This window comes from Carcharhinus amblyrhynchos, chromosome 14, assembly GCF_965287045.1.
Source record: "Carcharhinus amblyrhynchos chromosome 14, sCarAmb.v2.hapA, whole genome shotgun sequence".
NCBI lineage: Eukaryota > Metazoa > Chordata > Chondrichthyes > Carcharhiniformes > Carcharhinidae > Carcharhinus > Carcharhinus amblyrhynchos.
Genome location: NC_137337.1, coordinates 60,468,618 through 60,484,796, shown reverse-complemented (window position 1 = coordinate 60,484,796; position 16,179 = coordinate 60,468,618). Strand labels below are relative to the sequence as shown.

Here is a 16,179-nt window from a genome sequence, read left to right as displayed (position 1 = left end):
CACATACTAAGTCAAAGGCCTTACTGAAGTGTGCAAGGCTGCACAAAAAAATTAAAGGAACTGCGTGCTTTTTTCAAAGAAAACCTGTGCATAGCAGCTAAGTTTAAAGGAACATTGAGGTATTATTTGCTCAATGACATAATTAAATATACAGAATGTCTAACTCTCAGGTGATTGAGTTATATGAGGACAATCTGTTTGAAAAGCTACTTGCATTATCAAAGTGGAAAAGAATGGATGTCACTAGTTTTTACATAAACCAGTATTAGGCGTTACTGTCAAATATATCTCTTTGCTACATTTCCTATCCCAAGCGTGGGAATCTCGCCAGCAACATAATGGTACTAATGCTTACATAGCAACTTTCCAGTAAAAACAGACTCTCTCACTCAGCTTACCTCACGTCATAGGGACTCCTAATGCACCCTGACCTGTAGAAAGCAACTCACTCCTCCTTCTTCCCTGAACAAATAAAATCCTTTACACAGTACAAAACCACAACTGACCTGGAAATCAGCAGAGTCTACAACTTGAATTCTTTTTCAGAAGGCAGATGTTTAGTAAATGTTTAATCAGTGACAGTAACAAAAGTTTGATCACAAGCCACTGCATTTAATGGTTGTCACAGTCCAGGTCTAATCTTTAATAGCATTTTATGGATGCCACCTCCAGGAGGTGATATGGAGCATCGTGTGAAGCAGAACCATGGATGGTCAAGTGTTTGGGTTAACATTGCTTTGTATGGTAAGATGTTGTCTTGCTAGAGAGATCAGTACATGAAGAGACAATGCAATAGGTGGGGAAGTGGTGTCTGGGCAGATAATAAAGTACATGGAAAGACTGCATTTGGGCAGACAGTGCATTGTTTGGCAGACACTGAGTGCTTGTGGAGAAGACATCTGAGTGGACTGTCTAGTGCGTGGGGGACATGGCATCTGAACAAACAACACCGTGTGTATAGAGATGTATGTCTGGGCTGGCAGTACAATGTGTAAGGAGATAGGGTTCTGGACAGTGTAATGCATGAGAAGGTGGCATCTAAGCAGATAGTACAATTCATGGGGAGATCAGAGGTCCATGTGAACAGTGCCGTGGCTGGCAAAATGGGGGTCTGGATGGAAAATGCAGTATTTGGGTGGTGGAGGTCTGGACAGACAATGCAGTGTTCCGGGAGATGGGATACTTGGGCAGACCATGCAGTGCTTGGGTAGATGGGGCTCTAGATAGACAACACTCTGCATGGAGATTTGGGCCAGCAGTGCAGTGCGTGGAGACTGAGTCCTGAGCAGGCAATACAGTTCCTGGGAAGATGGCATCTGGACAGAGAATACAGAGCGTGGGGAGACGGCAGATCTGTGCAGACAGCACAGTAGAGACAGGTGGCCTGGGCAGACAGCGCAGTGGTTGTGGGGACGGGTGGCCTGGGCAGACAGCTCAGTGGTTGTGGGGACGGGTGGCCTGGGCAGACAGCGCAGTGGCTGTGGGGAGACAGCAGTCTGTGGCTGCTGGGATCATTGAGCCTATTGGGAAGAAGTAGAGAGCACTAATGGACATTTAGAGCTCAGTTTATGGGTAACACTGACGGCGCTATGGGGAGAGGATGTGATGCGTGGAATTGCTAGTCGAGAGGGTGCCAGGATCTTGTCCTGCTCCCCTGCCACCGCTGTTCTTGTTTACCACATTGTCTCCTGATTCCCTTACATCCCAATCTTCAAATTTTCATCCTTGCATTAAAATCCCTTCAAGATCTTATCCCTCCTTAGCTCTGTCACCTATTCTCACCCTGGCATACTCCAAAAACTTTACATTTTTTCACATGTGCTCTATTAAGAATCTTGGTTTCTTCTACCTTCTATTGGCAGTGTTCCCTTCCACCGCTGAGGCATTAAGCTCTCTGCACCTCTCCCACCCTCTTTCCTCCTCCCAGACCATGCTTTAAACCCACCTTTTTTCTAATCACCCATCCTTGCAGTTCCTTTTTTACCTCAGTATTAATTTTTGTTTCATTAGGCGTGTAAAATGAGTAGTTGATATTTTTTCTGTTTCGAAGGAGCTACATGAATGTAAGATGTTCTTGATTTATAAGAAACAAAAATGACCAGGATTCCCAGCTTGATTTATCCATTTGATAGAAAATCTTGATAATTATGGGTACGAAGGACCATTCTGATCCATCTTCCCTCATCCATCCAAATAAGTTCTAATCTTGCGCAACAAAATTAGAAATTTGAGCATGCTGCCAATAGGTGGGCTGGGTGAGCCAAAAATGCCTGCTGTTATTGTCAGGGAGTCAGTGCGGGGTCAACGGGCTCAAATGCCTCCTTGTGCACTGTAGGGATTCTATGAACTGTTAGTGTGTAAGTGACACCAAGATTTTCATCTCTATTCTTTCCATAAATCAATTCTATATGTGGGCATTTCTGAAGAAATCTGACAAGGGATGTAAAAGTGAATTGCAATCTTTCGAAATTTCGAACTGGAAGTTAAATCCCTTCAAATTTCTTGTACTGGAAAAGAGCTCAAGGTAGTAAGGCTATGCTGCTTTCCATTTCTAGGCATGGTAAGGGACAGAAGAGTGACATGTTTTATTAAGGGCCCTAAAATGTTCCTTCTATGCAATCTTGATAGTATATTTTATAAGTGGAACTGCTCTAGTCATCTCAATACAGTTGGCTTGATCCATTCTGAAGGATTAAACAAAAGGGAGTCCTATCTTTTTAAACTGCTCATGAATTATTCAGTTTGATGTTACGTTGAACGGCAAGTGAACAGAGGATCTGGTTCAGTGAGCGAGAGAGCAGAGAATCTGTTTCAAATTGCTGTATTGAAAGTGCAATGTCAAAACACAGCAATAATCTAGAAAATCAGCAGTTATAGGAAAGCATAAGCTGGTATGTGGCCAGTTCCCATTAGGCAGGTGTATGCTTGCAAACAAAACAGGTAGAAGTGGTTTCAGCTTAGCAAGAGCACTACGGCAAGAGGGAGGGGGAAGGCAATAAAACACAGGCCTGGGCAGGATCAGACAATAAACTTGTCTGCAGTTATTGGCCAGGAGTCTATGGCTTGATTAGTGCCATGGAAACGTGTCCAGTGTGCTCAGGAATCAGTATCATCCTTTTGGTTAATCTTCCTTCCTTTCTCCACCAACTGGAGGCAGAGCCCACCCCCACTGTGTAAATAGGATTGAGAACATGCATTGATGATGTGACTGCCAACTGCTGTGGGAGCAAAGTGTGCCGAAACATTGAATTGTTGTTAAACCATGCAGCCAGCCATTGTCGCTTGGGTGAGGTTCAATGTAGAAAGGAAGGAAGCTTTGATGAACTAATGGCAGGCCACCAGGAGTATTGTGCAGTAATATTGGGCAGTATATTTTACCAAATGCAGATAGGAGCAGCGATTATTCTGACTGAACTCAAGCTGTATAGAAGAGCATAAGGACTGCAGAAGGATTAATAAATCAGAATAAGAATACTACACAAGTGTTAAGCATTTAGGGCAGCAATTCCACTATAGCAACCCATGGTGAGCATGACTGTGTACCAGTGAACCCCCAATTATGTGTGCAATAATGTTACTACAACAACAACCTGCATTTACATTTCAAGTAGCAAAAAACCCAGGGCGCTTCACTGAAGCTTAATGAGACAAAACTTTGCATTAAACCAATTTGACAGCTGTGCCTTGGTTGGTAGCACTCTTGGCTCGGAGTCAGAAGCTTGTGAGTTCAAGTCTCAAGACCTGAGAACAGGCATCTGGGCTGACAGTCCATTGTGAGGGAGTGTTACACAGTCGGAGTCAAATCAGTCAATAAAACGACCTCCAGTCTGCCCCTAAGGCAGACATAGTACAATGCCATAGTACAGTTTAAAGAAGAACATGATGGTTAGTACTCCTACTGTCCTAGGCAATGTTTATATCTCGATCAAATCATTAAAGCAGATTATCTGGTCAATCGTATGACTGTTCGTGAGAACATACGTTGCAGCAGAGATTACAGTTTAAAAAGTGCTCTATTGGCTGCAGAATAATTTGGAATGTGTTAAGGTCACAAAAGGCATTCCATAATTGCACATCTTTCTTCTCTAAAAAGATATTAGAACAGATCGTTCAGTCAAGTGGTGGGTTTAAAGCAGCTCCTTAAAGGGGAGAGAGTTTGAGAAGCATAGGTGTTTAGGGAGGGATTTTCAGTGCTTTAGCTTTGGAAAGCTGAAGGCATGGCCACCAGTGTTAAACCATAAGATATAGGAACGGAATTAAGCCATCTGGCCCATCGAGTCTGCTTGGCCATTCAGTCATGGCTAATATGTTTCTCAACCCCATTTTCCTGCCTTTTCCCCTAACCTTTGATCCCCTTACCATCAATCTATTTGCCTCTGTCTTAAGTATACTTAACTTGACCTCCACTGCCTTCCATGGCAATGAATTCCACGGATTCACCACCCTCTGGTTGAAGAAACTCCTCCTCGTTTCAATTATAAGGAGTTGTCTCTTTACTGTGCGGCAGTGCCCTCGAATCTTAGTCTCTCATACTAATGGAAACGTGTCCACTGTATCCAGGCCTTTCATATTCTATAAGTTTCAATGATCATAGAATCCCTACAGTGCAGAAGGAGACCATTCGGCTTACCAAGTCTGCACCAGCTTTCTGAAGAGCGTCTTACCCAGGGCCTCTTCCCACCCTATCCCCATAACCCCAAAATTTTAGCATAGCCAATCCCCTTAACCTACACATCTTGGGACACTAAAGGGCAATTTAGCATGGCCAAGCCACATAACTGGCACATCTTTAGACTGTGGAAGGAAACCGGAGCGCCCAAAGAAAGACACCGGGAGAACACACAAATTCCATACAGTCACCCGAGGCCAGAATTGAACCCAACTCCCTGGAGCTGTGAGGCAGCACTGCTAACTACTGTGCCACCATGCTGCCCACATTTGAAGCAGAAAGTGAGGGATGAACAAGAAGTCAGAGTTGAAGGAGCGTAAATGGTCTGGAGAGCTGGAGGAGATTATGGGTGAATCCCCTGTCCAACAGCTGCTTGTTGAACACACTTGAATGCTGATGTCACCGTGGGAGCATGGCCGATCCACCTGAGTCCCTGGCAGTTTGAGGCAGCAGTGTGTCTACGTGCAAACATTATTTGCCTGGTATATGCAATGGGTGGTGCAATGTCTGAAGGTAGTTTATTTAATCTTTCTCCCTGTAGCAAGCTTTTTGATTTCCAGCCTCTTCAATGAGACCACGTCAGATGTTGAAGAAAAGCTCTCCCTGCTGCAACAGTGACTGGATCTGACTGGATTAAAAATGTGGAAATGTGAACCTTGCAAGAAGAAATGTTTGTTCCTTTTTTTAGAAATGTATAGTCGGTATTACAGACCTAAATGCATCCAAGTCTTAGTCCTGTGGGTTATTGCCGTCATCTCAACAGCACAAAGTTGGGGAGGGGAAGGGATCAGAGCCATTGTGCACTGGCACGTAGGATGTGGTCCGTTGCTTGTTTGTCTGGCCTGCAGGGAAAGAGGAAAGTTGAAGTTTGGGGGATAAAGGTACGTCCTCTTTTGAGCAAACAATTTTATTTTTTGGGTGGAATTCTGTTAATAGGACCTTCTGCATATTATTTCCTCCTCTCAATCAAGTGCTGACCATTGCTGGTATGCCCTTCCAGGGACGCTGGTCTCTCTGGTACATCAGAGGTGGCCTCTGATAAATGAATGTCCCCAGGGCCAAGAAATGATCATAATCACCATGTTAGGGGGAGATTAGCAGGGTAAATATGAGGTTGTGGGAATAGGGTCTGGATGGGATGCTTTGTCAGATGGTAGGTGCAGACTCGATGGACTAAATGACCTGTTTCTGCACTATAGGGAAACTAGGATGTGCTTTGAGCAAGTGCCCCGTGGATCATGATGAGGAGTGGATTTACCACTGCCCCAGCTGCTTGCATTGCGCCTGTGTCACTAATTGAAATCAGTTGACAGCACTGATTGGGGCATGGGGCAGTCAGTCTTGAACACAGCAAAGAGCAATGCAAACTGACCCCACGTTTGAGTCCATCACTAAATGTACTTGTAGCTTTCCAGTTTTTATACAATCATGATAACTCCAAGCATCTGTGGAAGGCACTTCATGTCAGTGACTTAGTGTTAACAGTTATGGAGAAGGTAGCTGCCTTGGGGAAGATGCGGGGAGATATATTTCAATGAGAAAGTAATGGTCATGATTGTGGGGCAGATTGTTGATGGATTGGGAATTCAACTGCATTCATTTGAATAATAAAAATGAGCAAGGGGAGAGGTGTTCCTTTTCACTTCCCACCCCTCAGCAAAAACACTCCAATGAATGCTAGCAGTTCAGGAATTATGTTGTCATTTCTGAGATGAAAGAATTATATATTTCACAAGAAACACAGGATGTTCAGTCCTGACTAAGAAAACAAATAGGGGTCTGGGAGTGGGCCTGCTATGGGAGTGTTCTGCCAATTTTAAGCACCGTTTTACTGTGCCCTGCTGAGTTGCTGCAGGTCCCTTCAACAGCTGTTGAATCCCCCAAACTGTTCAATTGCCAACAGCTCCAGAGAATTGCCATCTCCCTGTGCTGGCTTATTTTAGTATCATGCGCAATAAAACTAACTTAATGATAAAACTGTTGAAATATCAAGGGCTTTTTCATTATCTGGATTAATTCCAAAAGGCTAAAATTTTTCCAACTTAATGCAGTATTTCAGTCACGCTTGCTTTCTAGCTGCCAATCCCATTTCCCGATCACTCCCTATTTTAACGCACAAAAAAAACTTTTTTCTCTCTCAACCACAATCCCTGTTTTCTCTGCAGCAAAGTTAGCCTGACAGTTTTGTATTTACCAAGTTAACCTCTTGCCCTCACTGTATTCTGGCGCTCGCAAAAAGCTAAGCTTTAAAAAAAAATCCTTGCCTGAATTCCACCTCAAAAGCTGGCTATTACAGCAAGTTGAAATCAGGATTTGGAAGATTTTCTGCAGACTAATGTCGTCGTCTACAAGGGGTTGTGCCACAACCAGCTCAGCACCTCAGTCTCTTGAGTAGGTAAATTCTACAGCATATGCACAAGAAGTCTGCATAGTCCACCTGTTGGCAGCTGTTTTGGCTGCGGGTTTGTTTGGCATGATATGAGCATGCCTGCCTCGTCCAGTTGAAGTTCAGGAAGTATGAGTACACAATCCACTATTCAGTCGCTGCTGTTAATTTATTATTTCAGCACATGCTGCACTCAGATCAATCTGTTATAGGTTGCATTCTGTTGGATCAGGTTAATGTACAGCCGCGATTCCCCTCTGCTTTCCCAGGTTAGGACTCAAATGTAAGATTGTCAGTAAGATCATGGCTGATCTGCTTGTGGCCGAAACTCTACATTTCTGCTGTCCAGCATAATCCTTGACTCCCTGGCGTTCAAATATCTGTTTAACTCAGCCTTAAATATGTTCAGTGACCCAGCCTGCACTATTGATAGGGATGATAATCCCAAACACAAATGATCCTTGGAGAAGAAATTTTCAACTGTGTCCCCTACTTTCAGATTCCAACACACAGCTATATCCCCTCAGCATCTACCCATCAAGCATTCTCAGAATCGTTATTTCAACCTGCCTACCCAGGTTAAGGTACAGCTGGGACTCACTCCCCTCTGCTTTCCCATGTTATGCATACAACTGAGGCACCCCTCTACTTCTCCAATTTTGACATACAGTTATGATTCCCTTTTGCATACCCTTCACCAGACTTGCATTATAATACAATTGCATGCCCAGTCCCTAATCCCAGTTTATTTTATATCATTGTTGTATCATAGAATGGCTATAGGAGGTAATTTGACCTATTGTGTCCACGCTTGTTCGCTGTAAGAGCAGTTCAGCCAGTCCTACTTCCCTTCTGTGTTCCTATCGCCCTGCAAATTGTTTCACTTTCAATTTTCTTCCTTTTGAAAGCCATGATTGAATTTGCCCCTGCCACACACTCTGGTTTCCAGATTTCAACCACTTTCTATATAAAAAGGTGTTTCCATATGTTGTTTTTGGTTCTTTTGCCAATTACCTTATATTGGTGTTCTCTGGTTCCTGATCTCTCTGCTAATGGGTGCAGTTTTTCCCTGTCTGCAGACCCCTCATTATTTTGAATACCTCTGAGATCTTCCCTCGGCCTTCTCTAAAAAGAACCGCCACAACTTCTCCAATCTATTTGTGTAACTGAAGTCTTTCATCCCTAGAGCCACTCTAGATCTTTTCTGCACTCTTTCCAAAGCCTTCACATCCTCCCTAAAGCGTGGTGACAGAGTGGGACACAGCATTTCGGTTGAAGCCAAACTGGTGTATTATAAATGTTCACTATAACTTTCTTGCTTTCATACTGCATGCGTATGAATTGGCCTGTCAGTATCAGTGTACCTCTGGCTGCCAGTAGTTGTGAATCCTGTTTTCTCTTTGCTGATTCCCATTTCTGTTGCGGTTTCAGGAGTACATGGTCTTCAGACAGCACACTTACATGAGACTGGATGGTTCCTCAAAAATATCTGAGAGACGGGACATGGTGGCAGACTTCCAGAGCAGGTATATGATGTGTCTGAAAGAAGCCTGAATCTGCTTTATTAAAATATTGCAACTATTTTAATTTCTTTGTAATTTGTTTAACTTTCACGTAGAGAGATATTGGCATGGTTTTCCATTGAGATCCTGTTTGCGCCCAAGAACTGTCCTGAGTCTTCACCAGATTTCAGCATTAGAAAAAAGGGTCATGATGCTGTTTGTTGTATTTTGTTTTGGAAGTTTTTTCACCCTCTGCTATGGGGTCTGTACAAGTTGAGTCTGTTTGAGCAGTTCAAGATTAATCGGCACAGTTTTTGTAGCTATTCTTCACCAACTCATTTCTGCTACAGTCAGACCAGTCCTCCTTGGCCAACTATCTGTGTAGATCAAGCCAGGCTAAAGCTCTCTTTATCACAAACTTTATCATGAACCTATTCCAAACCCACTTCCACAGCATTATCAGACTGAAGCATGGACAGGATTGCTGGTAGATTGGAGGCTTGCTATTATTTTGAATTATGTATCAGTTATTCTGATCTAGTTAAAATCTTTTAAGCTCCATGAACAGAAGATGGCTGAACAGTAGCAGCATGAACTTGAAGGAAATTTAGAAAAAAAATCACTGTCAATTATTTTGCTGCAGTTTTGCTTTGGCATTAGGCTTGAGTTCACCCTTGTCACTGGAATTCTGAAACATGCACATAGTATCAAAACTGAAGGCTCAAGTCCTCCTTCAAAATCTAGACCATAGATTCTGCCCCCACCCCCACCCCACATCCACCGTGTGGAGAGAATGCACAGGAATGAATATTGAGCAAGAGGGGTCACAATGACTTGCTGGAGAATCTTGGAGTGGGACTAGATGTGAGGACATTGTAAACGGGCAGTGTAATGAAAGATGGAGGTGGCTTCAGTGTAAACATTATGCATTGAGAGTTACACTAGATTCTTGATCCCTGGTGGTAGTTATTGTTAAAAGCTAATCTGATGCAGCGCACAGATTCCATAGACCTAACCTGTGTTTTAGTTTATTTTCCCAGTAGGGTTGTGTTGTTTCAACTGCCTGAGAGAAATCCAGTAGCATGTTTTGGCCAACCTCAGCCATGCCTTTATTCAGTGCTAGAGCTAGTTATACCAACAATTGCTGTCTTGCGGCCCGTTAACACTGGAAGCCGTGTAACCTCTTGGGGAGGTCATGAGGTGAGAAAGGTAAAGTTTAATAATGTAACAGTGTCATTCAACAACACAGCAGCACCTTTGAAATTTGGAGAGCTACAGAAGCCCAGCAGTTATTTTTCTGGGCTAGTAATCCAGATGGATGTATTATTGATTCAGAGACATTAATTCAAATCCCACCAAAGCAGCTGGGAAATTTAAATTAATTAGGTTAATCTGTATAAAAAGCTAGTGTCAGTAACTGACCATGAAACTACCAGATTGTCATTTTTTTTAAAAGCCCTTCTGATTCACTAATGTCCCTTTGGAAAGAAAATATGACCTCTTTACTTGGCTTGACGTGGTTAACCATCAACTATCCCCTGAAATAGGCATGAAAGCTACTCAAGTTAAGGTGGCAGTTCACCACTATCTTCTCAAGGACAATTAGACAAAGGCAATAAATACTGGACCTTACCAACTATGCCTACACCATGTGAATTAAAGTCACAAGGCACTTAACAGGAGAGATATTAAAAAAAAATCAACTTAGAGCCACATGAGAGATGATAACAGGTCATACAAGTAGATTTTAAGGAATGTCATAAAGGAGGAGAAGAGAGAGTGTTTACAGACCTAGATTTTACAGATCAAGGGAAATGAAAAAGTCACCACTGACAAAACGATTAAAATAGTAGATGGGCAAGAGAGCAGAGGAACACAGATCTCAGAGATTTGTGGAGCTGGAGAAAGTTACAAATGTAGGAAGGGTGAAACAGCAGAGAGACTTGAAAACAAGGATAAGAATTTCAAAATTAAGCTATTCCTGGATCAGGTGGCATTGTAGGTCAGCGAGAGCAGAAGCATTGGCCACACTCAATAAAGAAGCTTTTCCTAATATATTTCTTTAAGATTACTTTTATTAGCATCCTCTGATCTTTTGTATAGTCTTTAAAATAAGACCTTCATCCATCATTGTCTCACTAATTAAACTGGCACATGGGGACAAGTACAGCATGTGTGCATTCCTTCAGAGAGGAAACTGACAACAGTTTCAATGTATAGGAAAATGACTTACATATAGGTGATGGTTAGGGCTCAAATGGTAGAGAGCATAACAGCAGCTTATAGAACACTGAAACTGAAGGCTATGCATTATACTCTGTCTATGGAGAGCATTCAGTGACTTATGGGATTGTGGCGGCTGAGTTGCGTGGTGATAGTCATTCATGAGTTAAACACTTTGCTTGCAGAGTTTTGGGTTTCCTCAGTGTTTGGTGTCACCAAGAGTCCAGAGAATGTTTTGCATTTGAACTAAACACCCAAGCAGTCTGATGTGGCAGTCTGATGTTTTTGGCTCAGTATGTTTGTTGTAGTTACACACTATTAGAATTGCCTGAGGAATATTGTCACATCTGTTACTGGCTAATATTATGTTTTAATACCAAAACATCTATTTATGCTTCACATGAGTTTTCTCCATGTTACTTAATTTCACCTTATCTCCTCCTGTTGGTTTCTGCCTCATGTACTTATCTACCTTTTCTTTAAATGCATCCATGTTTGCTTCAGTCACTATGTCGTAAGAATTCCCTGTTCTTACTATAGAATCTGGAGTTATGCTGCTGGGTGTTTCTCAAACTTGAAGTCAGCACTGTATGAAGTTCTCATGCAGAATTATACTTCATTGAAATGCTAGTGACAGCAATCATTTATAGCATGTAATGAAAGCAACTGAGGGCAGAATATCATTATTGCTCTGGACTCCAAAAAATGTGAAAGGGAAATTCAAGTCCTGGCTCTAATTCCTTGCATGTTCCAGCCTCTTGGAACCATTGTATGTGAATGATCACCCTTTCGGTTTTTCACCTACAGTTTATTTTTCTTCCTTCCTGCAGAACAGATATCTTTGTGTTCCTTCTCAGCACCAGAGCTGGTGGCCTTGGCATCAACTTGACAGCTGCTGATACGGTGAGAGATTGGAGTATTTTTAGTTCTCTTTCCCTAGAGTAAAAGAGTGAATGTTGAAATGTATTTCAGACTGCTTGTCAGTTTCAAACTGCCTGTAACATACCTGATTTCAAATTATTTGTCCCAAGCACTGAACAGAAATATTCTTTCAATAACCAATTCTACGTTACCTTGTGTTGATTGCACCCTTCCCTTCTTGATTCATTTCTCACCAATACAAACTACATTCTGGGGTTTTTCTTTAGTAATATACAATCTCAGCACGGTTTACACAAAACAAAGTTGTTCCTAAATTATCAATATCTTCACTTAGTGAGGCCAGAGGGTAATGGTGTTGGAAACAGAAAATGGCCGTAGAGGGATTTCTTCTAAGACTGAGGACTCGAGCACTTTTGGTGAGACAGCATAGAGGGAGCTTTATTCTGTATCTAATCTGCAGCTGTCCTGCAGTGTTTGATGGGACAGTGTACATGGGTCTTCAATCTGTATCTAACTGTGCTGTACCTGCCCTGCAAGTGTTTGATGGGACAGTACAGAGGGAGTTCTATCCAGTATCTAGCCCTGTACTTACAGTAAGAAGTCAGTTTCTGGTTCGTTTCCCATCTTTGAAGGAGTGACTGCACCTCCACTGCTGTTCCATTACCTTGTGGGGACACCGCAGATACTGTCAACCATCCCATCACTGTGTGGGGGCAATCACGTGATTGGATGTTATGGTTTAGCATTCCTGAGAGTAGTCCTTGAGTAAATTGTTGGGTAGCCAGGAAATTATTGAGGAACACTAATAGCAAAGTTATCATACTGCAGGAATAAATGGCAGATAGGTGGCATAGTGGCACAGTGGTTAATATTGCTGCCTCACAGCTCCAGGGATCCGGGTTCAATTCCAGCTTGGGTGACTGCGTGTGTGGGGCTTGCACATTCTCGCCATGTCTGCATGGGTTTCCTCCCAAAGGTGTACAGGTTAGGTGGATTGGACATGCTAAATTGCCCCTTAGGGTCCAAAGATGTGTAGGTTAGATGGATTAGCCATGGTGAATGTGTGGGTTATACAGATCGAGTGGGGAAGAAGCCTAAGTAAGATCTCTTGAGAGAGTTGATACAGTTTCACCTTTTCTGTGTTGTTGGAATTCTGGCGCATCTGATTCACTGATGTCCTTCAGGGGAGGCAATCTGTCATCCTTGCCTGGTCTGGCCTACATATGAATCTGGACCCACAGCAATGCAGTGAATTCTTAAATGCCTTTTGAAATGGTCTAGCAAGCCACTCAGTTGTATCAAACCACTAAAGCAACTCAACAGGATGTGATCATTTGGCATCAGCCTAGGCACTGGAAATGATAACAGTCCAGTAGACCCCGCAAAGTGCTCCTTATTACTTCCACTACTACTCTGTCTCCTGTTACCAAGCCAGTTCTCAATCCATCTAGACACCTGTCCTTGTATCCCATGAGCCTTAACCTTTTCCACCAACCTACCATGAGGGACTTTGTCAAACGCCTTACTGAAATCCATATAGACGACATCCATGGCTTGTCCTTTGTCAACCATTTTTGTCACCTCCTCAAAAAATTCTACCAGATTCGTAAGGCATGACCCCTTTACAAAGCAATGCTGCCTATCACTAATCAGATTGCCACACTCTAAATGCGTATACATCCTATCTCTAAGGATCTTCTCCAACAACTTCCCTACCACTGACATCAAACTCACTGGCCTGTAATTACCCGGGTTATCCCTACTACCCTTTTTAAACAATGGTACCATGTTCGCTATCCTCCAGTCCTCTGGGACTTCACCTGTGTCCAAAGAAGAGACAAAGATTTGCGTCAGAGGCCCAGCAATTTCATCTCTCATCTCCCTAAGCAGCCTAGGATAAATGCCATCGGGCCCCGGAGATTTATCAGTTTTAATACTACCTAAAAACCCTAACACTTCCTCCCTCGTAATAGATATTTCCTCCAACGGGTCTACAACTCCCTCCAACACAGTATCGGACAACATGCCCCTCTCCTTCGTCCAGCTGACGGGCAACATGACAGCTCAGTGACTATCACTCTTTGCTGTGCAGATGCGTGGATTTGGGCCAGTGTCTGTGGGAGTTTGCACATTCTCCCTGTGCTTGTGTGGGTTTTCTCCGGGTGCTCTGGTTTCCTCCCACACCCCAAAAACGTGCTCTTAGGCTGATTGGTGTTAACAAATTGTCCCTAAATTAGTCGTCCCTCAATCTGGCTATGGTTCCTTTATTGTGGAGTCCAGTAGGCGTAGACAAAGGTCATAGGTAGAAGAAGGCACTCTCAATGTTAAAATGGCGGTGTGGGCTCGTTGGGCCAAAGGGCCTGTTTCCCGTGCTGTGTTGTTCTTTGTACTAACAGCTGGGGACTTTTTGGGAGAGCTATTTCTCAGAGTAATCAAGCAAGAGCTTGACATCGTAACAGTTACGGAATTATACCTTAAAAAACAATGTCCTCGACAACACCATCAAAATCCCTGAAAATGTCTCGTCCCACCAACAGGACAGATCCACCAGAGTTAGCAGCAGTGTGATATACAATCAGGAAGAAGTTGCCCTGAGAGCCTTCAGCATCAACTCTGAACCCCAAGAATTCTCATGGCATCAGGTCAAACATAAGCAAAGACCTCATGATGAATATCACGTACCATCCCTGCCTCAGCTAATGAGTCCGTACCTTCCCATGTTGAGCACCACTTTTTTGGGGGGGGGAGGGGGAAACAAGGGAATCAAGGGCGCAGAATGTACTCTGGATGAGAGACTTCAGTACCCATTGCCGAATGGGTTCATTACTCGTTAGCACCAAGGTAATCAAGTCATCAAGGATATAGCTACTGGACTGAGTCTGCTGCTAGTAGTGAGGGAACCAACAAGAGGGAAAACGTACTTGACCACCTCCTGACCAACCAACCTGCTGCATCTGTCCATGACAATATCGCTAGGACTGATTCCCGCACCATTCTGGTGGAGACGAGGTGTCCTCACATTGAGGATACACTCCATCATGTTGTGTAATGCTTACCATACTAAATGGGATAGACTTCGAACAAATCTAGTAAATCAAGACCAAGCAATTATGAAGTGCTGTGTGCCATCAGCAACAACAGAATTGTACTCAACTACAATCTGTAACCTCATGGCCCAGCACATTCTCCACTCTAGTGTTACAACAAAGCCAGAGGATCAGCCCTGGTTCAACGAAGAGTGCAGGAGTACATCAGACATACCTAGAAATGAGGTGTCAACCTGGTGAAGCTATAACATAGGACTACTTGCGTGCCAAACAGCATAAGCAGCAAGTGAAAGACAGAGCAGAATGACTCCACAACCGATGGATCATCTCTAAACTCTGCAGTTCTGCCATAGCCAGCTGTGAATGCTGGTGGACAATTAAAACAACTCACTGGAGGAGGAGGTGCCAGAAATATCCCCATCCTCAATGACAGGGAAACCCTGCACACGAGTACAAAAGATAAGGCTGAAGCATTCGCACCTATTTTCAACCAGAAGTGCCAAGTGGATGAAGGCACTGGATATTGCAAAGGCTGAGGGCTCTGACAATGTTCTGGCATTAGTACTGGAAATTTGTGTTCGAGAACTTGCTGTGCCCCCATCCAGGCTGTTCCAATAAAGTTGTAACACTGGCATCCACCCAGCATTGTCGAAAATTGCCCAGATATGTCCTGTACACAAAAAGCGAGACAAGCCCAATCCAACCGATTGCTGTCCCATTAGTATACTGTCAATCATCAGTAAAGGGGTCATCAACAATGCCACCTGGCAGCACTTGCTTAGCAATAATCTGAGTACATGGCAGTTTGGATTCTGCCAGCGCCATTCAGCTTCTAACGTCATTACAGCCTTAGTTCAAATATGGACAAAAGAGCTGAATGCCAGAGGTGAGATGAGAGTGACTGCCCTTGATATCAAAGCTACATTTGACTGAATGTAGCGTCAAGGAGCCCATGCAAAACTGGAGTCAATGGGAATCAGCGGGAAAACTTTCCACTGATTGGAGTCATATCTGGCACAAAGGAAGATGTTTGTGGTGGTTGAAGGTCAATCACCTCAGTTCCAGGACATCATTGCATCATTGCCCAACCATCAGGTAGCACAGTGGTTAGCACTTCTGATTCACAGCTCCAGGGACCGATATTCGATTCCCGATTTGGGTCACTGTCTATGTGGACTTTGCGTGTTCTCCTCGTGTCTGCATGGATTTCCTCCGGGTACTCCAGTTTCCTCCTACAGTCCAAAGATGTGCGGGTTAGGTTGATTGGCCATGCCAAAAATGCCCCTCAGTGTCCTGAGATGCTTAGGTTGGAGGGATATGGGGGTAGGGCCTGGAAGGGATTGTGGTCGGTGCAGACTGGATGGGCCCAATGGCCTCTTTCTGCACTGTAGGGCTTCTATGGTTCTACGATCCTTAGCTGACCTTCCTTCCATCATAAAAATAGAGATGGGAATGTTCATTGTGCAATCA

General features: G+C 43.5%; 1 protein-coding gene across 4 annotated transcripts in view; it reads left to right on the top strand.

Annotated features, from left to right (window-relative positions):
- ino80 (INO80 complex ATPase subunit) overlaps positions 1-16,179 on the top strand; it is a 210,204-nt gene that overhangs the window by 172,970 nt on the left and 21,055 nt on the right. For all 4 annotated transcript variants that reach the window (XM_080202971.1, XM_080202972.1, XM_080202970.1 and 1 more), the window contains exons 28-29: positions 8,487-8,581; positions 11,611-11,683. In XM_080202971.1, coding sequence (XP_080059097.1) covers positions 8,487-8,581; positions 11,611-11,683 — 168 coding nt within the window. The remainder of the gene's footprint in view (positions 1-8,486; positions 8,582-11,610; positions 11,684-16,179) is intronic.